The sequence below is a fragment of the Hirundo rustica genome, chromosome 5 (assembly GCF_015227805.2).
Source record: "Hirundo rustica isolate bHirRus1 chromosome 5, bHirRus1.pri.v3, whole genome shotgun sequence".
Lineage (NCBI taxonomy): Eukaryota > Metazoa > Chordata > Aves > Passeriformes > Hirundinidae > Hirundo > Hirundo rustica.
Genome location: NC_053454.1, coordinates 53,657,360 through 53,682,346, shown reverse-complemented (window position 1 = coordinate 53,682,346; position 24,987 = coordinate 53,657,360). Strand labels below are relative to the sequence as shown.

The following is a 24,987-nucleotide window of genomic DNA, read 5'->3' as shown; positions in this document are numbered from 1 at the left end:
ATTGTTGTTCTTGAAACACAATTTGCAATTTCATCAAGCCTAAATAACATTGTTCTGCTGCTCAGTATTACCTTGTTATTTATAACATCCTACTTTACTTACATGAAATTTTCTTTAGAAAAGACAGTATTTGTTGGAGGCACTCATTACAAGTGACTTCTCTGAACGTCAAACACTCTGAATAATGAGTCATCACAAACAGTACTGCAAAAGGAATCAGTGGTGATAAATAGGAAAAGAGGATTTATAAATAAATTACTTTTTATTGTAGGTCAGCAATAGAAATGTACAGTACCTACATTTTCAAATAGTATTGGGGGGGGAGTGATTAGAGCTGTTCACAAAGATATCAGTGGTCCCAAGCTGGTGATGAAAGGATGTATCACCTCATAACATGGATGATGAAAAATGCAATTTTGTGGGCTCAGGTCCCTTTTATCCTCCTTTTATGTGTTCAAGACTGAGTAAATGCTGGCTGAGGGGCTGAATATGCTGAACACCTGTCTTTAGCTCAGAAGGAACGGGAGGCTTCATTACACCAACATACAGAAAAAAGAGATGTATGCAACATAATATTTTCTACCAAAACCTTTCAGGGGCTGCCCATTGTTATGTTATGTAATGAAGCCTGTTAATTATTTCAGCCAAGCTGCCACCACTGCCAGCTAAACACCAGACCTGCAGGGCCTTCCCTGGCCACATTTTAGCCTGGATTTCTTCCCTTGGCCACTTGAGACAGAACATTTGTAGATATTTGATGACTCTTGAAGTTGAAAATGTAAAATAAAGCAGCTTATAGAATTGATTTAACTGACTAAATCAATAGCCAGCTATTATCTGACTAATCATTAGCTCACTAATCTCTACTTAGTGACTCACAGGTATTTTTAGGGGGAGGTTTGCCTCTTACTGTTGCTGCAATGATTTAAAATTTGAGATGGATTTGCAAGGAGTTCAAATTGTTTATGGCCAACTACATCACAGAGGTGTTTTAATTTCAGCAAAGATGAGAAAGAGGTGTTTTTTTTTTCCTCCCCCAGACCCCAGCATCCTTCAGTAATATAAAATTATTTAAGAAAGACTAAAATTTGCGAATTTTCAGGCTCTAAATAATAGCAACAAAAGGAGGTCCCTGAGCGGGCAAGGATCATGGAGAGTGATTCCTGCGGGGGAAGAAGCGTGTTCATGCGTGGCCTAAAGTCGGGCTTGCATCCCCATCTTGTGGCGGACGGGGATGGGTGCAAGGAGCAGAAAGGAAAATCCGCCCGTGGCCGAGGGTAACCCGCGGTTCCAGGGCCAAGCAAGCGGCCGGGAATGCATAGGGAATGTCCTCGGCTCGGTAATTGCGGCCGCGCCGTTTCTAATCTCACGCCGCATCAAAAAAAGATACTCAAAGAAAATCCTGTCTTGGTACAAAAAACCAAAACGACACAAAATAAAACGAAACAAAAAAAAAAAAAAACAAAACCAAAACAACAACAACAACAACAAACAAACCCCTAAAACCCCCACCCTAAGCCAACACCGCGCCACCCACCAAAGGACGCGTTTCTGAAATCTCAGCACAACTGCATTCCGAAGACTTTCACTTGGTGTAGAAAGTGTCTCCATCCCAGCACTGTGCCAGTCGGCAATGTGCTTGCCAAGCTTTAAGAACAGCGTCCTCTTTTCTATCCCATTTTATCAGGGGAAACATGAACTTAATCCCGCTAATTTCACAGACTGCTGGTAAATTTTGGGTCAGGTCTGTACGTAAAAACCACAGAAACCCAGCAGCATCAACAACAACAAAAACCCAACGTGACATGGGAAGATCAGAGTGCCAGAAATTGTAACAAACCTACAGCAGAACAATAAGATTTCACTAGAAAGCCTGTGAGAATACTGATGAGCTTTAATAGCAGATAAAGAATGTTTATTCCCTCTTTTCCTCTCCATCTCAGCCCCTACCTCAGGTTGTGAGTCAACCTTAGCAATTAAACTGTAAAAGAACAATTGTTTTAGAAGAATAGAGAACACCATTTCATACTCTATCCCCCAGTGAGCTACACTATCCTAAAAATTACGCATAGACCCTACTAGAATCTGGCTGGGCACAGGGCGATGTTGTGTGAGCTCAGCTAACGGACGGTAATCAGGCAGCCTTAGCCAGGAGTGAAGATTTGGGCTTAAGTCAACTGAAAAGAGAATCTGAGCTCTTGAATCTGGGCTTGACTTTGTGAAAATGTTGCAACACAGCCCCCTGTGTTTGGGATGCTGCTATTTGTAGAGATCCAGTCACTCCAGGCAACTGTCAGAAAGCAGGGAAGGATTTCCAGCATTCCCCAGGGAGATAAATGAGGTAAGAGTAATAAAAATGGGAGGACAATAAATGAGGGGGTTTTTGCTATCATATTTTGGTAAAGGAAATCTTTTCACTATTACATATCAGAAAAGCTTCATCTTTCAGTTACCAGCTACATGTATGTGACAGCCCAGGTTTTCTTTTATTTTCCTGAAATATAATTTTTTATGTTTATGGGCTTAATCTTGCATCCCGTTTCAGGAAGAGCTGGCAGCTCCGTCCCCACTGCTGCCTGCCCAGGGCATGGCTGGCAGCAAAAGCAACACAAGGCAGTTGGGGCCAGCTGCTCAGAGCAGTCAGGATATTTTTCTCCTCAGTAACTCTCTGTTTCTCAGTGCCTCTCTGCACTACAGATGTAATAGCAATCTTTGCAATGAGGGAAATATATCCACAAAACATTAACCTTTACCATGATTGTTACAAGTTAACTTGGCAGCCTCAAAGATGGAGCACCAGCTGTCAAATTACAGTCGGAGTCATTCACCCTCCTTAAAGTGTAACTGGGAAGAGGAAGTACTTGCACATATGTCCAAAGTCAAAATATTGTGAAGTCCTACTCACAGTGGACCATGGCTATGAGCATTGATTCTTTTGTCGGAAAACTTTGTTTCTATTTGCTTTGAACATTACAAAAGGTGCAATACGAGTAGAAGTTGCCTCTGAAGAGCCAACACGGAAAGGGAATGGAAATCATGTCCCTTATTGCAGGGTAAAATGAAGCATGATCAATAGGAGAAAAAGGCATAGGCTGGGACTAAATAAAATTTCTCTACATTTGGCATTTTGTTGCCTTGACAATACAAGCCTGTGTAAATGGAAAAAAAAAAAAAAAATCTCTGAGTAGCAGACTGGATGGAGCCACATCTGATGCTGGGAAAGGATCCTGCCCATTAATTTGTATGAGCAGAGAAGACTACATGACAGGATTTGGGCATTGGAGACAAACCACTCGAGAGGAAATTTGCACTTAGGCTCCCTGGTGGAAACATAAAACATTTGCAGAGATGACCCTGCTTTAGGAATTTCTGCTCCATGAAGAGTTTGTCATTCCCCCACAAGGAAGGCAAAAGTCATCCTGCACGGTAAAGCTCTGAGGCCATATTGTGGCCACCCAGCTGCTTGCAGAGGATAAGAAGGAAAATCTTGTGTTAGCTGTTATTGCCCTACAAGTTGGTTTTTATGATACTTTTAAATTATCAGGCCTTTACCAAGTGTGTAAGATAATCACTTTGACAGCAAATGGCATTTTACAAGTTGATTTACCGCAAAAGTCAGCATTCCAGTTGAAGCCAGCTCAGATGGCCTTCAGAAAGTAACCTGTAACAAAACCATTGATTACGTGTTCTGGTTGGAAACTGTGCATCCTGGAGCCAAGAAAAATTCAGTCACTCCACATTTTGTGGATCTTATTTTTTCCAGGTTTTACAGGACTACTTCACTGCCTGGAAAGCTAGTGCCAAGGAGACATCTAGAGCTCAGCAGAAAAAAAAAAAAAAAAAAAAAAAAAAAAAAAAAAAAAAAAGTTTTCATCATAAGAACTCTTTTTTCAGTAACACATTCGCGCACACCATTATGGCTGAAAAATCTATTATTTCAAGTCTGAAATTGCCCCACCACAGCTCATGGACATTCCACCCAGATGATCCCTTCTCCTATCCTTTTCCTTAGCTCAAACTCCAGCATGGCTGCAGCATGACAGTGAACCCTGATGAAAATCCTAGGATCTATGATGTGGTGTGTTTCCAGCTGAATCAAAGGAATACCAGCTGTGCTGTTCGAGGTATGGCCGTAAGTTCACTGTGTTCAGTCCTGCTTCATGGAAGGTTAATCTGAATGAAGATAAATGCAGAAAAGAACCAGTAGGATCAAGCAGAGAGGAGAAAATTCAATTTGATGTTGGAAAATGAAGACTGAAAACAAATATGATTGTTTATGCTACACTATAATAAACTCCAGAGAGAGGAGAGGGTTGCAATTTATGGAACAACATTAGCAAAAAGTCAAACCGGTCTATGTGGCTTTTGAATAACTTTAGGGTGGAAATAAAAAATTATTTAAAACCTAGCCAAGTTCTGGAGTAGCCTTTTGTATGGAGGAATGAAGGCCAGAAACCTAATTAGGCTGAAAGTGGATTATATGATGGGAATGTTGCTGCAGTAGGAAGCAGTTCCTGAGACTCAGTAGATTTTTTTCCTGTCTGTGGTTCAAGGGGAGGCCTGATAGGGAAGACACATGATATGGCAAATTTGGGTCACACTGTTTTACAGGAACTGAGTTTCCAAATCAATTTTTTTTTTTTTTTTTTTTTTTTTTTTTTTTTTTTTTTTTTTTTTTTGAGTTTGGGACTTTCCCTTTTTCCAGCAAAAGAAGACTTACTCATGGGAAGCAGACACACTCCACAAACATGCTCATTTAGTCAAGAAGATATTTCCCACTGAGAAATCATTCATCTGGAAATTTTCAAGTAGCCCCTGCACTAACATCTGCTTGGATTTAAACCCCTTGGGCAAAGGCCTCCTCTCCTTGTTTTTCAGTGTCAAACACCCTTGGCAGTATGGATAAATAAAGAATTACCAGGCAAGGGAAGTAGAGTCTGTCCAGCTTTTGCTATCTCCCCTTTCCATGGGCTGTCCATGAGAGGAGAGGGCAGGGAGTGACCCTGATGCACTCAGACAGCAGCTGGGTTGGAGCAGGGAATGCTGCAAAAATGTAAACTATACAATGAACCTGACCACAGAAAACTCAAACGTGGCTTTGCAATGCACAGGCTCTGGATGAAATAAAGCTGAATGAAAGAGTAAAATAATAAATAACAATGAAGTACTGCTTTCAATAAACTAGCCAAGTGTTGTGTTGGATGAAACAGGAGACATCTCAAGAAACCAGGTGTCCTTGTTTAGGGCAAATTTGGGAGAAAATACTGAAAATCATGTAATTATTTGAAAAAATATTTATAGTCCATGAGGAGAAAAAGTGGGATTGAAAAACATGGGCTTTTTTTTTTCAATGATCCCATTACAAAATTGTTCTATTTAAGAAGAATTAAAGTGTTATGCATTGCAGCTGAACCCTTCTGTCCTACCTGCCTGTTCTCTCATCCTGTGAGTCACAGAACTCTGTATATCTTATGCATGTGAAATAACAAATTTTCTTCCTGGAGAAGATGAATCTTTTGTCAGGTCTTCCACATTTTTGCCACCTACAAGTCTTTTGGGAAATGCTGTTCAACAAGCTTGGGTTAGCAGGGAATTCAGCTCAGCTCTTTCACAAAGCTTTTTAAGAGCTTGATTATCAACAAGATGTGCACAGGGTGCTCAGGCACATTCGTTTTATGATCTCACACTGCCCAGAGCTCAGGAGTTCCGAGTACAGTGCATGATTTTGGTTTGTACCCCGGCTCCTTTGCAATGTCAGCTAGCCAAAAAAATAAAAGAATCATGCCCTCCTGCATAGACACACACATAGTATTCTCCCTGCTGCAGAAAGGAAGGATTCTCCATGCCTGGGAGCTTCTGTGGAAAAGCAGTGGAGACAGCAGCTCTCCTCCAGTGCGTCCTTGCTTGTCACAGCCTGGCCAAACAAAAAAAGGACGGGCACACATCTCACTCAGACATGATTAATTGCTCCGATTTACCCTTGTGGGGTTTTTTTTTGCGTTTTAGTTTTTTTGTTTGTTTGGGTTTCGGTTTATGGTTTTTGGTTTTTTTTTTTCCCACAGCCTTCTTTTTCTGCTGTAGCTGCCAGCTGACCAACTGATTTAGTGCTTTTGCTGGCTCAGAGGCTGTAAGGTCATTTTTACTGCATCGCTCCCACACAGCTCCTAATGATTTGGAGTCACAGCACCCTTGCCTATAAAAGGGAACATAAAGCAGTGGGAATCACTGCCACTTGCTGGGCCTGTCCTGAGTGGAAACAGGACAGTCTCCATTAACAGATAATTGTGTTTACATTTCACAGCCCATAGGGGTATTAAGGGTCCTGCGGGCACCAGAAAAGGTCAACGAGAACAGCGTAGTTTGGCGTGAACGGAACAATTATGCAGCCCAGTTTGCTTGAGGAGTTGTATTGACCATGGCAGGAGCGGAGCACAATCCCCATTTCCCGGTGAAGGTATGGACGGATCCTGCAGCGCCCTTCCGTCAAGGCCTCCGTAAGCTTCTTTTGCAATTTCTGCTCCCAGAAACATGAATTCAAGTACCTTGCAGAGGCATATAACACAGCAGTTCTGGGAATGCTGAATCTACAGTGAAAAGCCGGCACAGCATACAGATGTGATATATGCCCTAAAGTTAATTCACGTTTGAATATGTCTGTATTATAATACACCCATATAAAGTATAAGTTTTATATTTGCCCAATTATTTTGTAAGAAAACGAGACAGAAGCCACACAAAGGGGGGGTGCAGGATGTCTCTGCTGGCAGCACGGTACCAGCAAAAGGACATGACAACTATGCTAAGAATGACATAGAAATACCTCTGCCGGGAAACTCTGAAAGGAACACAAAAACCATGGAAGAAGCAGATAAACAGCTCAGGAACCGAATGATCACATCAGATCCATAGCTCATCTGACTCCTCCAGACATTATCATATCTACAACACACCTGGGCTCAACGATTAAGGTCATTGTGTACCCAGGAAGAACTATTCAGGACACCCAGACCCGAACATGAATAGTTAATGAAGCTGCTGCAGACGGGGAAAACATTGGAGCCGCGACTTTTCTCAGCGATCCTGTGTATAAAAAGGGGCAGCTTCAAGCCAGAAATGTGAACTTGGGGGGTAACAGACTGGCAGAGTGTGTTACCATGGTTCACCCAGCGCCGACCCCGGGCTGTCCTTTTAATTGTGGCTGTCCGAGACTGTCATTCTGTCTCTCAATAAAATTCTAAATTTTGATTTCTAAAATTCGGTCTATCGTATTTATTACACAGAGGTACCTAACAGCGCAGGATCACAGCGCTGGTGTGCACTACTCACCCCTGTGTGAGCGCTTCACTGCGCACTCACGCTCTTGGGATCTGTCTTCATGAATCCCCTTACAGTAGGGTCAGGATTCAGACGTGGAGAAAGCAGCAACAAGGTGATTTTCATGGCCCTGTCCTGCTGGGAGTTCTTGCTAATAACTGCTTTAATTACAGAACGCAGTGCATGATGGCACATCTCATCTATCCAGCCTCATGGGTTTGACCGATCTGTACTCTGTTCTCTCCCTACGAACTTCTTTCTTTCTGTCCCACTGATCTAAGTGGTGTGCAAAAAAAGGTCACTCCCCACTGTCGGCACAGGGGTCTCAGAGAAAATTTTCAGGTTACTGCCGATAGACTGAAGACATTTTCACCAGTCAGGAGTACAAAGTAGAGGCTTGGAGTTTGCCTTGGAGCAACTAAGCTGATCTTTGCTTTCAATTACTTTTTACAGACGTTGGCAATGGACAGAAACAGGCACCCATCAGGAACTGAGAGCAAACCCTCTCCTGAGGAGAGGGGCACCAGGGCTCTCTCTGCCAGCTCAGGACCACAGGGAAATCCCCTTTATCAAACCGCTCTGATTCATGGGCGGCCAAATTAGTGACATGAAGGCTAGCAGGTCCCAGGATAATTCCAATTAAATGCATTTGTGTTTAAGGACCTCATAGGACAACAGCAGAGGGACTGGAGAAAGGTACTGAGCTGGAAAATAGGCTGTGCATGCTATGGTGCATTGTGGGGAGGAAAGGGAAGTGCAACATGGGGCAGCAGGGAAAGTGAGGTCCTGCAAAGCCCAGGAGCTACTCAATGACATTTCCTCCTGTCGCATACAGTGAAAATCCAAGTGCTTCAGCAGTGCTGAAATACTTCACAAGCACTTGGCAGTGGTTTAGACATGTTGGATCATAAGTTAACTCGATAATTGATGAGTACAAGTAGGAACCCTGACCTTCCCAAGGACAGGTGCTTGTTCACACCATCACTGCTGCCCCATCAGACTGTTGCTACCCTTAAGCCACTAAAAACACCTCAGTTTTTCAGTCAGCTTCATAATTCACAGTCAGACAGGGTCCTGAGTGTCTTGTAAGCACCGGAATGTTCTTCCCCTGTTTCACAGTAGATATGAAGCTGTCTAATCTTGAAATCCAGACAAAACTGATGCATCCAACTGCTTGACGATTTTGCTTGGATTTGCTTTTTGTTTTGTACTTTTCTGTTTAGCAGATCTTCCAACTGCTGTGATTTACTGACTTTCTTGTGGCATAGATGTATCCAACACCCCCGAATTCTGCAGCAAAAGAACACTGTTTATTCTGCATCACTCAGAACTGAGGAGGAGCTTTAACGAGGGCTGTCTGTATGGCTTTAACTTGACCCCAAATGCAGATGCATCACTCATTATAGAGTCCTTAATGACACAATTACACAGTATTTTTCTTCAGAGAACCCCTTGCCAATTTACCACATGAGGAGTGTTTTCTCCTTTGCTGCTGAGTGTCTCACCCTGAGCCTTGTGCTGCACAATCAGGCTGGCATATTTCCTGCAGAAGATTCCATCAGAGGGGCAAAAGGGACCAACCCCTTTGTCCACCCCATCCCAGCCCTTGCCCTAACCACAGTCACTGCTGAATCCAGTCATTTGTTTCTGCCAGAGTCTAGGGGGCCTGAGGGACATTAGGTTCCTATGATTGTTGGCTGAGGAAAGGAAAGAGGTAATTTTCATGCCCTCCTGCAGGGTTGATATGCCTGTAGGCTCACACCAGTATCTTTCCCCTTAAAATCCATGTCCATACCCCAGGTGTCCTTGGCTCTGCAATACTGGAAACAACTGCTTTTTTTTCCTGGTACTCATTCCCATGTTGATGCTGGCCACTTAAAATTATTCTGTTTCCTTGCCTATGATTTTTTTTTTTTTTTTTAATCTTTCAGTTCCCTGGGGCAGAGCGCTGGCTCTGTGAATGCTGGAGAGCAACTAGCAGCAGCGTGAGAAATTGAATTCCTTGTAAAAAAAAGAAAAAAAATTAGATTTCTAAGTGAAACATCCTGTCCTGGAACAACAGGGGAAAAAACAAAACAAAACAAAACAAAAAACAAAACAAAACAAAACAGAGGAACAAGAAAAGTTTGTCCTTTTTAGCAAGAGGGGGTAAATTTGGACTGCATAATAAGGTGGTGCCTTTCCAAAATCAGGGGTGGGGCTGGAGCATCCAGGGACCTTCAAAACACTCTCTTTGGGATAAAACTCCCTTTTTGTAGACTAGAAAAGGGATTATGACTCTGCAGACCCAAGAGGTCCAAAGTCTCATGGTATCCTGGGAGGGGAAAAGAAATTAAAGTTTGCATAATATGCAGGCTGCCATTAATCTGACCTGGGCAAAGGACAGGGATCTTGTCATCCCCCAAAACTCAGGCAGCTATTTAGACTGTGCACTGTTATAGTCTCCGATTTAAACATGTAAATTGCATTGTTAATGAAATGCACAAGGGCTTGTATCAGCTTGTATGATTATAGTTTGGGTTAGCTGATGAAGAGAATGAATGCTCGAAGAGATTTGTCTCCTTATCTGGCTTAGTATCCAGGAGCATCCACTGCTTGTACCTTGGGGATGGGAGAAAGGGAAGGTTGTGAAGGTTTTGCAGAGAGGCAGGCACAGTGGGTTGGTAGAGAGCATGAGGAAGTGATACTGGCCCCCAAATTGGCTTAAGGTCTAACAAAGTTAGGTGGAGAGGACTTGGCAAAGAGCTGTAGGAAGAGTACTCTTGGTGGGATGGGATGCTTTGGTGACACATCTGAAAGGGGGGCTCCAAGAGCTTTGAAACAGATCTGCAGAGCACTGATGAGAGACTGGCCATGCACACTCCCAGCCTTGAGAACACGGGTGGGTGCAGTACCTCTCTAGCATCACTGCTGCCAGGAGATGAGGAGAAAAACCTCTTTAGGTGCTCTTTCCTCATTTTATTTGTTACCTCTGCTGTTATAATGCAGATCTTGTGTGCTGCTATCCCAAAGGCAGTAGATGGTGCTATTGAGAGCACTATTAATGCATATGTTAATCAAGTAAAAATATCTCTAGAAGAACTAAATGCTTGTGTTTGCCTCATATTCATCATCTCAAGTAACCTCAAGGCACTTGCCAAGATTTAAAACCCGCATTTTTATGTCAGCTCATGTTCAACCTCAGTGCAGCCACTCTTGTGTGAGCCCACAGGCCCTGCTCCTGAGAGAAGACAGAAGATAGCAGACTGATGGTAAGTGGCAGAGAGCCTTGCTACTCCAGATCCCACTGAGGCTTGGAAGATAATTTCAGGAAGAAGGATGCAAACAATTGAGGCTGGAATCTGGCAGGGCTAATATAAATCAAACTAATCTCATCTTTACAAGAGAGCCCTTAACAACTTGAGGTCAGGTTGTCATCTCCATTATCTCTTGGGAAGAGGTGTTCTCAAAAGCCAGCACTGATTACCCTGTTGGCACATGGTAGCTGCTCTGCTGCTTCTCAGAATGGGGACTTGTGATCTTGGTCCCATTACAATAATTGACTGTTGTTAGTCTCAAAGTAGCAGCTTCGGCCAAAGCCATGGTTCCCGGGGGGGGGGGGAAGAGATGGTGCAAAGATACAGCTCTTGCCGGAAACAATTTACAAATGCAACTGCTCCACCCTGAGAAATTCAATTACATCAGCAGTATCACAAAGCTGACAACACTAACTTCTGACTCCAGACCAGTCATATTTCCAGGAACAAACTAAACTCTTTTTGCACCCTGTACAAAGTTTTCATTGCAGTCACAATCCATGCATCCTAACAGAGATGCTAACAAAGCAATGGGCCAAGATGTGCAGCAAACTATCCCCAGGGATGCTGATGAACTGGCTGACTCAGCAAGACACTCAGCAGTGTGCTTTGCGTTACCTCAGAAAGCATCTGAGGCCTCATAAGACCAAGAGTCAAATTTCTATAGCTGAAAGTGCCAGTGCTCATAGGAAAGACAGCTCCTTAGCTGTGAAAAAGAGGTGCTCAGAGCCAAGACAAGTGTAAGTTTTTCTGCATATTTTAAGTTTTCTCTGTTTTAAAATCAATGCTTCAGGCTGTATACAGCCCGATTCCAAATGCATCCAAACGCACATCTAACTCTGCAAAACACATGCCAAGCATGAGAGCATCAGTCTGGTCGAGCTCCTGATCCACCTTAAAATCTCCAGTACTTTCTATAATTTTCCTTTGTCAGCAGCAATTTTTTACGTTGATCTTTAGAACGTGTACAAATTTTTAATCTGTAGATGTCTCAGAGAATTAAATGAAAGCAGACTGTGTTTGAAGCCTTCTATGCTGATGGAAATTAAACATTCTTTTCCCAAAACTTTTAAATACTTGCTTAACTTTGGGCATGTGAGCAATGCTATTCAGCAAAGGGATAATTAATGTGTTTTGCTGTACTGCTGCACAACAACTGGATGACAATACAAATTGCTCAAGTGACATTCGTGGGATTACATGTTTTCTTTAAAAAATTAAACCTACAAGAGGAATATTACTTGGCAACACGTTTTAGGAAGGGAGAGAGGACCTGGTGATGAAGAACACACAACCCTGAGGAGCAGAGTGTGTTTTGTCTCACTCTTTACAGGTTAGACCACCCTTAAATAATCCAAGATCCTGAGACATGGAGCAAGGAGGACTTCACTGTGGTGGAATAGGATCAGGTTAGGGGATATTTACAGGAAATGGACATAGGTTAATTCCATGGGGATGCACCCACAAGTGCTGAATGTGCTAGCAGGTCGTATGACAGTGAGGCCACTCTTGGTGATATTTGGAAGGCCGTGTTCCTTGGAGGAAGTTCCTGAGGATGGGAAGAAAGAAAATGTCATTTCTACCTTCAAGACAGAAAGGGCTAAGAAAGGGGATTTGGGGAAGTACTAGTGTCCCTCACTTTGACCCCTGGGAAAGTGATGAAGAAATTTCTAAGTACACGAAGGATGAGGTAATGGAGCAGTCAGCAAGGATTTCTGAAGGAACAAGCATACCTGACCACCCCAATTATGAAGAGATGACCCGTGAGGGGAGAGCAGATCGTGTTGTTTCTTTGTTCCAAGGGCTGTCCTAGGCTTTCAGTACTGTTTCCCACAACACCCTCAGAGACAAGCTGAAGAAGTACAAGCTAGGCAGTCAATTGAAGTTGGCTTGAACTGCCAGGCTCAGAGTGATGATCACAAAATCTAGTTGTGGCAGGAAGCCCAGCTGGAGGCCGTTCACTGGTGGTGCACCCCAGGAGAAGGTGCTGAAGTCAGTATTGTTCAACATTTTCATTAATGATTTTGATGACAGGGCTGTGTCTACCCTCAGCAAGTTTGCTGATGTCACAAAACTGAGAGGAGTGGCTGATATTCAGGAGGGCTGTTCTGCCATCCAGGGGGCCCTCAACAGGCAGGAGAAATGGGCTGAACAAAACCTCATGCAGTTCAACAAGGCACAGTGCAGACTCCTCCTGCCTCTGGGGAGAAGCAGCCCTACACATCAGTACCTGGTAGGGGCCAAGTGTTTGTAAAACAGCCCTAAATGCAAAGGATGTGGGGATCCTGGTGGGCACCAAGCTGATCGTAGGTTATCACCGTGCCCTTCCAACAAGGAAGCCCACCAGATTCTTCAAGGAAAGGAAATTACAAGGAGCCAGCAGGATGGGATCCTTCCTCTAGTACTGGTGAGACACGTGTGGAGTGCTGAGTCCTACCCCGGGCTCCCCATACAAGGAACATATGGATTCACTGGAGTGAAAGCAGGGGATGGGCCAGAAGGCGATGAGGGGAATGGACTGTCTGTCATACAAGGAGAAACTGCAAGCTAGGACTTTACAACCTCAAAAAGAGACAGCTGAGGGATGAGATCATCAGTGTGTAAAAATATCTGATGGGGGGGGAAGAGATAGAGAAGATGGAGCTCAGCTCTTCCCAGTGCTATCCAGCGACTGGACAAGAAGCAATGGGCACAAATGAAAGTACAAAAAATCCCATTCAACCATAAAATGGGACATATATTTTCCCCTTCCTGCAAGAGTAGTCAAACACTGGCACAGGTTCCCCAGAGAGGTTGTGACCTCTCCATCATTGCTGGTACCCAAAACCCTACTGGATGTGGCCTTGAGAAACCTGCTCTGAGCTTGGGGGTTCTCAACAGATAGTCCAGCAGCAGCTGCCACAGATCCCATGCTAAATTCAGCTTTATATTAAGATTTTTCATCTTATTTTTCCTTGTGAGTAAAATAAAACTTTTGAAGTATGGCAGTGTAGCTGCCTTATTCAGCCCAACCACAAAATAATGGCCATTACAATATACTCAGTCTGAAGGCAGTAACAGCCAATTATCCTACAAGTGGTGGTTTTTGCAGAGCTAACCTTTTACTCTTTACTCTGTCTTTTCCAATGCTACTGTGCTTACATTAAAATCTAAATGGACAGTATTGGTTCAAGTCTAAAATGTCTAAATAAAAGATTCAACCTTGAACAATGGAGTTGCATCCGCTTTTTTTTTTTTTTTTTAACTTCTGCCTGCAAGGTTACAGGAACACTAAAAACACCTGCTGTCCTGCAAAAGTCCTTTCTGTTGCCAGCTGCACTAAGGCCTGTTCCATAGTTTCCTCTTTTGCCACAAAAGCAGCAAATGCATTTTAAATTTTTGCAGCACATGCCAGTGAAACTCCTGGAACACTTCCGGTTCCTCAAGCGCAGACCGAGTCGTATTACCACCAAGATGCTGGGAAGCCTGAAACAGTCTTAGAAATATTGACTCTGTCAGTGAGTCAAAGACTGAGTTATCCAGGTCTGACTAATTGTCAGTCTTCTGCAGACTGAGGAGGTTCACTGACCTCCCTCACCACCCAGGGGAAGTGTTTAAATGATCGAGTAACCCAAAAGTGCAGGAAGGAAAAAAAGGAAGCTTGCTGTGGAAAAGGACTGAGTCAGGCCAGTTCAGAGAGATGTTAATTCTAAAATCTTCCTGGTTTAGTGGTGGACTTGGAAGTACGAGGTTTACAGCTGGACTCTATGACCTTAAGGGTCTTTTTCCACCTAAATGACTCCATGATCTATGCTATAATAAGTATACACAAGCGCTGATATTGTCAGTGCTAAAGTTTGCAGCAGCAGGATCACCAAACTAGTATCTGGGCAAGCCCTGCAATAGCAACAAATTACCTCAATCAACATTTACTTCTCCAAGAATCAAACCCAGGAGCTTCTAGAGGCCCAGGGAAAACAAGAAATGTTGGTAATGTGTACAGAAAAGCCAGTCACTAGGGAACCATATGAACAGTTTCATTTCCCCATTAGGAGCTCACACAGGGGTCATCCGCCGCTACTTGTTGCAGAGTTGCTCATGATTTTGCTTTACAACAGTCACAGAAACCAGATGCTGCAAACAGCAGCTCTCACTCCTACCCTTTGGAGATGACCACTTTACAAGGAGGAGACTTCATCTGGTACCAGCAACACTGGTTTTTGGTTTGGAACCTCAAGCATTGTTGCGATCAAGTAAAATTGGTTTTCTCAGGTCTTGAAGCTTACAGGAGCTTACAGGCCAAAATCTGAGTTGTTGTTTTAAGCTACCTTCACTTTAGAAAGTATTTACTGTTGTGAACACTGTCCTCATTTTCCGCTTAGTTCAAAAGAGAGGTAAAAATTTGGATTTTTTTTTTTTTTTTTCTCTCTGCATTCCCAGTGATAGAAACAAACCCCACTCCTGCAGCTGGCACACAAACATGCTCATTAACCAAATGCATTGTAGCCTGACTGTGCTGACAGCACAGAGCAGAAGCTGAATCACAGCTGAGCAGGGCTAGATGGAGACTGGGTTTGATCTCACAGACATTTGTGGAGTCAGTCCAGCAACATAAAATCTGTTTTCTATCTCAGCATGTCAGGAGTTAACAGTGTGAGAGGAGCAACCTGCCACGTACTAAATGAGAACACTACTGAGGTTTGCAATAGGAAACCAGCAAAACTTCTGATCAGTACAAAAATACCATCAGTGGGGTTTTTTCACCCCCTTGTTGATTTGTCTTAGAAAGTTTTTGACTAATTTTCAGCTGGTCATTTCTATAGAAAGAAGGTTAGGACTGAAGTTTCCTACAGTGAATGAAGGAGAATTTAGAGAAACGTTACAGAGCCCACACGTCACCCATTCACAGAATACAAATAATGATTTGACAGTATTTGAAGTGTTCAAAGTGGCTCTGCTGTTGCATACAGTATTTTACCACATCCTAATTACAAGTTTCTGAATCACTTAGCTAGTTGCAAAAAATCCTAGAGGCGTAAAAATCAGAAAACATTGGTAAATAGTTTATGTGTGTTGTCATGAAGATGATGGCATTTCTGGTGATGTTTCAAGCATTTCAGATAGGCAGTACTGACACAAAGTAACTCGATGGAAAACAAAAGAGGGATAGCTCAGATTATTACTTTATATACCCATTGGACACACTTTCCACTGAACCATGAAGTTAATCTCTTCTTATCAATGCTGATTTATTACCACTTTTGTCTGCAAGAGCATATGTGTAAAACATTAAATCACAGTAATATTTGCCCTTTCAACAGCCAAACCAAGAGCCAAAATAGCAGGTTTGGATGACACTGACCTCCCACAGGTAGTCAGCTCCCTCCCACAGCTGCTCTCAGGTATTGATGTTACGTGAACAAAAAGAGAACAAGTGGGGAGTGAGCAGAACCTCTATAACCTTGGAGAGAGTTTGCATCAATCACTTCACAATTTTAAATGCCAAATGTTTAAAAATCAGCAATGAAGGTGTTTAAATGCCCAGCCCACTGCAGCCAGTGTCTCTGTGTCACAGTCGGTAGGAAGAAGCTCAGCATGAAAGCACTTGGAATGTGCATGTAAGAAGTACCAGTATTTAATGAAGTTAAAACATTGCCTCAAAACGCTGCTGGAAGAGCACAGCTCTTGTTTCCAGGATTGGAGGGAATATTGAAGCACCATCAGATTGCACCTATAGAAAATGTTAGCAGTTCTTGATCTCTTGTTCGTGTAACTCATTTACCCATGGCTAGAAAGAAGAGTTCTTGAACAGCTGCTGGCTGTTCAACATTTTCCTGGACTGACTGCTTTGGTAACATTCGCTTTCTTCCACTAAGAAACTCATCAACTTCTGTCTACTTGGTTTGTGTAAGAGATTCTATGGCTAACACATATGCTCTAGTTCAAATAGAAGTTACAGGACTTCTAAGTCCTACATACTTTGGTGTTTGACCTAAATATGTCTTAAAATCCTTTTTAGATCAGAACTAGAAACCTGTGGAAAGATTTAGGAAAATCATGCTGATAGTAAAACAACCTAAGCCATCAGGAAGGGGTGAAGAGGCTAATTTGGTGATAATGAGGGAAGGTCTAATATTTAACTCTATTGAGTTACAATCATAAGCGATTTTTAATTTTGCTCAGAGTTCCTCTATCACAGTAAAACATTTTGTCTGGCTTTGAAAGCACTTCAGGTACAATAGTGGACAGGCAGTGCTGATAGGTGGCTCCTGTGCTATTACAGGGCATCTGTCACACATATACCTGGACTGTTTCTCACTGCTGTTTCTTTGCAGATGAGAGATGTTCTCATTCAGAAAGGCTCTCTATTTATGTCCCCTTAACACAGCTTCCTTCACTGCTCTGTAGAAGCTTTATCCAAAGAGGAAGGAGGCCAGTGTAATCTGAAGGATTCTTTGAAATTAAATGATTGCAAAGATTAATTCAGGCATGTCTGCTGGGGAAGGCACAGGGGGCAAATGGCTAATCCATGAGTATTGTTCCCAGTCAGTTTAGCCATGCAATTTTTAGCGGGGGACACACACGCACTTTGGCAGAAACAATGCACTCAGAGTAGCACCTATACACCTAATGGTTTATAAACATATTCTAAGAGATTGACACTAAGAGAGGAAATCTGCTGGGGGCCTGCCAGCTGCTGCACAGGAGGTTGCAGTGAAGAAGGAGGATGGAGTGAACAGCAGATAGCCTTCTTTAGTCAACACTGTCCCGGCAGAAAGAGGTGATGTGTGCTTGACACATCTAAAGACAAGAGCATCACAACATGCCCAGTCACCAGAGTAAGCCCTTATCTGTCAGTCAGGGGTGTTTCTCCACTCTGAGCTTCATGCTGGGTGTGGAGCTGTCTGAGGGGTCCTCAGGGACCACAGTGATGGCTTTTTGCTCAGGGACTCAAATGCTGTTGGGGCTAGCCTGCTGCTGGAGGAATGTGTTGCCAAGATGATGGATGTGTTGCTGCCCACTGGCTCAGCCTGCAAACGCAGCAGGACAGACACCTGAAGATTGTCCCTGTAGGATGCTACTTACAAGGTATCCTGCTTTTCAGCTGGGTCTCAAAGCTGGCATAAACTTGTTTCTGATTTTTTTTTTTTTTTTTTTTTTCCTGCCAGAAATTTAGAGGGAAAGTCAGCATGCTCCTCAATGAAAAAAAAATCTTCTGAAATCAGTGGAAGTCTTGCCAGTAACTTCAAAAAGGCCAGAGTTTTGCAGTGATCTAAGGGTATAAATACTGAGCACAATGTTTGGATCACCCCTCTTGTATCCATTTCTAGCCTTTCAAGGCTCTACCTTCCAGAAAGAATGACATTACAAATTAATCTAAATGTAGTTGTCTGAGTCCCCAGTTTCAGCATAGTAAAATGTTGACCAGTGAAAACAATGGGCTTGCTGTTACTTATGCCCTCCTTAAAATGGCTATTTTTATAGTACAGTTCAACTGTAAGACATTTATTTTTTATAAATATTTGGCAAATAGGAACAAAACTAGGTATTAAAGCACTGGGATAACTTCATTAATTCCCTGCAGGGAATGGTGCAGAGGAGACCCTCATAGCTTATGCTTTAAATCCAGCACTAAAAAGACAGTTTCAGCTTCTCCTTTAGAAAAATAATAAAAAAACTAATCTACAACGACTTGTCAAGACTTGCTGGACTTCCTTTTGTGCTTCTATATCCCTAAATCTGGATAGATCTGAGGAGGTAATGATACGCTATTAAATCCTTAAACTAGCATATGTTCACTCATCTAATTATTTCTACATGTAACATAAGGTGCAGTTATCAGTAACTTTAAGGAGAATTGAAGATACTGGTTAGAGCTAAGGCAGCAGTGCCCTTTTGCCATCCCATTGAAACAAAGTGCAAAAAATGGACACTGATGATCAAGTAATGTTTGATGATCCAGTAATGCCACTGCAGAGTGGCAGTATAGTTCAGCCATGAAATACTCTTCCACATATCATCACAGATGACAGCCACTTTCCCTGCCACAAGCTGAAGACCCGCTGTAAAAGACAGGGAGCTTTAGAAATCAGAAGAGAGAAACTAGGAGATACTGAAAGAGATGCTGAAGAAATCCTTGACCTCGAAACAAGGATGATGTCTCCTGATGAGGAGCTCTCTTGCTTCCACATGCAGAATCCTCTAATTGCCTAAACTCCCAGACCCTGAGCGCTCAATCCCTCAGGGCTTAGCGCTGCCAATGGAGCCCGTTACTCCCTGTATCTCAAATCGGGTGTAAAAAATACCCAGGAGACAAGAGTGGATCTTTAGCATCTCCCGATCATGTTGTCAAGAGACAAAAGACGCTGATGTAAAGTGAGTGTTTGCCCCATTCCTCCACCTGTTTCAAGTGACTATACAGGCAATGCCAGCTCTGCCTCCACAACTGGGCTGTTTCTTATCGGTCCAGATGCCTCAAGCTGTTATTAGCTATTATGTTGTTAATCATCATTATCTCTCAGACACATCTTCAGAGAGAGGCTTGAATTTGCAAATGCTCTCTGCCTCCCAAACCATCTCTTCTTGAACTGACCCATGAAATCTGGAATGTCAAATGCCCATTACCACAGACTTTCACTACAACTAACCCCCTGGCAACAAGAGGTGAAGGGAAGGAAGGAGCTGCCCTTAAAGCACAGTGGGAGATGTGCTCATCCAGAGCCATGGACTGCCAGCTGAAAAATTAACCCAATACACATTCATGGGAATGGGATTAAAAGGTCATTTGATGCTGATTAGCAACACTTCAAACCTTCTGTTCAGTGTTGTTAGCACACCCATACATAGTAGCCATGAGGAGTTTCCTGATAGAGACCACATTGCTGGACTGGCTTTACAGGGAGAAGTGCGTGTGTTAACCAGGCACAAAACTGCCATCGGGGCTGCATGTAAGAGTGCAGCCTTTCCCAAAGCAGAGGGGAAGCAACAGGACCCCATGGCACAGCCACGTGGTCACAGCAGTGTTTTTGGGCCCTGCATGTGCTGAGGAAGGGAACCCCCAAGAGACTCCAGGAACCAGAGGGAGCTCAGGGGACAGGCTCTGGGTCTGCCCACTGGGGTTGTGAAAGTCGTATCCAGATGTGGGAACAGCTACAGCAAACAAGAAACTCCCCCAGTGACTCCTGAATACAAACACTATGACAAGCAAATGACTAACTAAATCGAGGGCACTTAGTAGAGGGTGGCATTAACAGCTCCATCAGCTTCCCATGAATGACTCTATGCTCAGGTAACAGCAAGAAGGTCATTCAGGAGGAAAGAGCCCCTTTACACCAGGCACTGTACAGCCTGGGGTGGTTTCCCTACACCTCTCCAAATCTGCAGTTCCAGGAAGACTGTAACAAAACAGAACAGTGAAACAAAACAACTTGGGGTGAAAAAACAGTCAATAAATCCAGCTCTGTTAACTCTGAACGTGGAATTTTGGACAAAGGCTCAGTTAAATTCAGCCTCAAGGTGTAACAGTGTCATATGTCTAATCTCCCCCAAAATGGACAAAGCTCGCTCTATCTACAGGACAGCGGTCAAGATTCAGACCTTGGGTGTATGGAGTTATTCAAAGTTAATTCATCAGCAGCTATAAAGGATTGATGGCTTTGTTGAAGTCAATAGCACTATGTTCATTAACTCCAGTTGATAATCTGGCCCTTAGGGTTTGATTCAGACACAAATCTTTAATCAACTAAATGCCAACATGAGAAGCTGCAGATGCATTTGTGGATGGCCCATTGATTAGAACAGAAAGAGAGAGGTGATTTTTCCACATATGTTTAACAGCTATGCTTTTTTAATTTTTTTCAAATCCAACTCAGCGAGACCCAATATGACTCTTCAGAGGAAGCTACATAAACTAGAGTCCCTGCCCTTTAACATAAGAGGACAATGCAGTGCAGCTGAGGAGTATGATGTGAATCATTATTCTCAATACACTGCAGTCTCATTACATTCCAGGGCAGTCGTCCGAGTCGATTGCAATGCCCAGAGTGCTGGCAATTGCAGTCCAGGGGCTGACTGAATTAAAAGCCAAATAGGATGCTGAAGAATAGATAAATGCAGATTCTCTTTGCCTTTCAGAGAGGAATCAAAGCTCTTGATTTTGTCTTCTGGTAAGAATCTCCCTGCTGAGCAATGCTGCCGTGCTCTGGTGCCCAAGGTCCTCCTGGAGTACCCACAGTTCAGGAATTTCTTTAGTTTTATCAAACCTTAAGGTTAAGGAGCAGAACTAGAGATAAGGCTTGCAGAGGGAATTCTAACTGAAAAGGTAAAGTAGAGGTAGGATTAAGCCAAATCCATTCTCTACAATGCTCACATGTGATCTGAGGAAGAGTACCATATTAACATAACATCACACCAGGCCAGGACCAGAGGGAGCTGTGGTTTCTCAGGCAGGGCAAAAATCCCAGGCAGAGCTGGCTGCTGGCCAGTTGCCAGGCTGTGTCCACCTTGCAAAGGGGCAGCTTGGCCCAAAGACCAACATGGAAGCAACAGGACATTTGCTCCAGCAGGCTTCCCGCAACCTTGCCCTCTGTTAAAAAGTCCACCTCCTTTCCTAGTGATCCAGGCAGGAATGTAAGCTGACATTGAAGCAAATGTAACCAAAGTATGAACTGCTTGAGGGCAGCCTGGGCTGTGCCTCGTTCACCCTTCTGCAGAGGACACACTGTGCCGTGTCCCCACACAGCATCAGCGATGGAGAGGTGCCACAGGCACCAGTGAGCGATGTCAGCGGGCTGTTGGTGATGCTGCTGCAGGTTTGTATGGAAGGGGCTTGGGCAGATCAAAAGACAAGCATTGATTTACACATTCTTCTGAGGAAGCATCATTATTTAATGCATTTAATTAGCAGAGGTTCCCCATTCATTCATTTTGTCTGCATAGCAAGGGGATGCCAAGACTGTCAGCCTCCGCTTACTGGAGATCAGCCTGGAGGCCTTTGCTCCCTGTTGAGAGCCCTGTGGGAGGTGAGCAAGCTCAGCTTCTGGAAGGAGTTATTTTCTGTAAGATTGTGCCCTTTGAGACAAGGAAAACCCCAGTGACAAGAAGGTCTTCTGCAGGTTGAATCGTCAGGAGGCACTGTCCTGGTCACCTGAACAGATTGTTTGTCTAATATATGCCAGACAAACACGTTAACTAATTTCTGCACCCAGCTGACTGAGCTGGAACTTACAGGTCTTGTGTGAAACACTCCCAAGTGATTTAGTTGAAGAATATTCCTGGACTTTGCCACTGACGCTGTTTGATATCTAACAGCCAACATTGTCTCATACACTGCACCTTGTCCAGGCCATGAGCTGATGAACAGCTGGTGGCTTTAAAAAGCCCAAACCTGAGCACTTCCCATGTTGAAGGGAATAGGGTTTTAATGCTTGGGCACAATACAGAAGCTATAAAACGTCCTGCAGTGTGACTGCAGCATTTTCTGGCTCCCCTGCTATCAGCACATCTGAGAGAAAAATGTTCTCTTAGAACAGAGGAACAAATGCCTGCACCCTCTGTAACAAGTGACATGGAAGCAAAGACTTTCTCTAAACATGGCAGGTAATTAGAAGATTAAGAAGCCTCTCTCAGACATTAAGGGCAAGGCTTAGAAGACCTCCCCCCTCCCCTGCTGGGGTGCATAAATCATGAGCTGAAACTCACCTACACAGTAGTGCCCAAGATTCCCTGATGTCCAGTGGCTTTGCAATAGCCTACAATGAAAGTGGCATCTAAGCAAGTGAGAGTTAAAATTGCCTCCACTATTGACAGGTTGGCTCTTTTGAGGGGAATTCATACAAAGTGACACAGTCCTGAGACTAACCCCTCCCCTGCTGGTTCAGCAGGCAGAGACAGCCCTGCTCACTGGAATGAGACATGTGAGAGCTAAACCTTGGGCCAACACAGTTGCCCTCTTTACTATAAATTGTAGTGCAAGAGTCCTGCCAAGATCAGCTGTTTCCTCTAGATTTCTGTCAAGTTTTGACAGCTCATTAAAAGTTAGGAGGGGAAAAGGGTTTGATTTGCTTCACTTAGAAGCAAAGCATAGAGGCTTACCCTTTTGCACAAACAATGAAGGAAAAATGACCTTCACTCTTCCCAGCTTTTCTATGCTGCACCATAGCTAACAGCAGGGGAGGACCCAGTTCTGTGCTCAATTATTGCCAAAAGTCTTTTAGAGCTTTAAAATTGATTCTCCAGTCAGATACTAATTTGCACTGCAAGAAAAGACTTAGAGCTACCTGCAGGTTTAAGGCACACAGCTGCATCGATTATGCTGAAAGCACCATTTCAGGCAATCTTCGCAGCTTGGAGAGCTAAACCTCACGTTTCCCCCCAGCCAAATAGATTCCCCCCACAGACTCTCACAAGGGCAGAGCCACTGCAGGCCCTGCATGCCAAAGGCACAGTGAGAAAGAGTTAAATCTCCATGTGACAGCCGGCTGGCGCTGCCAGGAACTGTCACGGTGTTTGTGTGCAGTGTGTTGGTGTGACACTAAATCGATGTGTGCTCTGTATACCTGCAGGCAGTGCTCGGTCCCTGGTAAACAAGGCAGGCAGGGCTAGGATGAGAGCCACAAGACAGAGGACTCAGTAACTCTGCTCTGTTTAAAAGAGATCCCATTTAAAATACTTGGCAATGCCATATAACTTGCCAAGAACATCCAAAATACCAGAGAGCCTTTTTGTTCTTCTGTTAGAGCTTTAATGCTAAAAAAAGTGCTGACAATACCTTTTTATACAGGAAAAAGCTTTGGTGTCACAATGCTCTAACGCTCTAGGAAGTTACCCAATCCATCTACATATGCCTTTTCTATCTCTCAAACCTCAGTCAAAGCATTCGTCTCCCATTAAAACCAATGCAAACCGTCTACCAGGGATTTCTTCTTTTTACAGCTGTGTCTCATGGCAAGGAAAAAGAGAGGGAAACTGTAAAACTTCTGCGAGAAAGCCTGGCCTTACAGAGTTTTGTGTGCCTTTCTGGTAGGTCCACAGAGCTGAGCCACTTTGCACTCCCTGGGCTGCCCTGGCTGGCGGGAGCACAGGCACAACTGCTGCAGCCTTAGCTCTTTGTCCTTTTCTTTGGACCAAACTTGTTCTTGGCTTGCAAACAAAAACCATACATTCAGCCAAGCAGCTCACACCACCTTAGTCCTGCACTGAGAATCAAAACCTCTCCCCGAAGCTGCACCTTTTAATTGCTATACATTGATAACACCATACACTCCATGTAGCACAATATCCCATGTCTGGGTCCCTCCTCTCAGCTCAGACCCTCCATCCTCCCCTCTTGACACTTTCACAACCCCTTGAACCAACCTTGAATAAAGGCATCACACGAGCAAGAACTCCATGTTGCACCTTACCTGCAGCATCCTGATTACCTCAGCTGTTCCCTAGAGAAGACAGTCTTATCCAGAAGCTTTCCCATCTCTCCTGAGGGGGATCTTCAGCCCACTGTCATGCCTAACTCTCTGCTATAACTCACTGCATCTTCATCAAATGCCTTTAGGCTCGTGGCTCCTATCTCCTGCTGCTCACTGAGCCCAAGCAATGAAGAGCACTTGTGCCCCTGCCCTCTCCCCACCTGTCAGAGCCTCTACTGCCTCCTGAGCCTAATGCACATCACCAATACACCTGGTGTTTGCAAAGGTGAGGAAAGATGGGAGCCTCCTTTCTCACTGTCCTGGCAAAGACCACTGGTTAGAAACCAATGTCACAGGAAAGCTGCTCAGAGGCTTTTCATCTAAATGGATATTTTTCTTTTAAATGAGCTATAGCTCATTTTCATGCGCATTGCAGCATGTTGGAAAACATGTCAATCACTCGATTTTTGAAAGCCAAGCTGAACTGTTCTAACAGTGTTGAAATGCCTTTTCAAAAGATAGCTCATCTGCCTGGAAAGGTGGAGCATCCCAGGAAAAGGGGCATTTAAGCCGGTCCATTCCTTTCTTCACAGACCTTTCTCTTTACTATCCAAGCAAAGCTCTGCACTATGGTTTTCTTTCTAATTACACTTGTTTGATGTACGTGCTGCATTCTCAGGCAAGGACACTGAAACGAAGCCTCTTTTTTTCTCCTAGCATCAGGAAATGTAGAGGTTTTGGGGGTTGGTTGGGCAGATGACCTTTTAAGGAAATAGGTCACAGCACTGAAAGACTGAAATAATTTATTCAAGCAAAACTTGCCAAACAAGTTCAAGAAGTATGAAAGTTCTTCCGGGGCTGGTATTGAATGCCTCAAAATAATAGAAAAGTGTGTGATCAGAGCAGACTGCCAGGAAAGAGCTGTGTGTTCATTGTGCCACTATGTATGTGCTTGGACAAGTAGAAGAGATAAGTGTGCCCCAGTAGAGGGAGGA

The 24,987-nt window shown here is 43.7% G+C and overlaps 1 protein-coding gene across 1 annotated transcript in view; it reads right to left on the bottom strand.

Moving 5' to 3' along the window:
• The window catches only part of FAM13A (family with sequence similarity 13 member A), a 146,261-nt gene extending 122,148 nt beyond the window's left edge, over positions 1 to 24,113 (bottom strand). The window contains exon 1 of the mRNA XM_040064094.1: positions 23,993 to 24,113. Coding sequence (XP_039920028.1) covers positions 23,993 to 24,001 — 9 coding nt within the window. The 5' untranslated portion in view covers positions 24,002 to 24,113. The remainder of the gene's footprint in view (positions 1 to 23,992) is intronic.
• Positions 24,114 to 24,987: the final 874 nt, after the last annotated feature.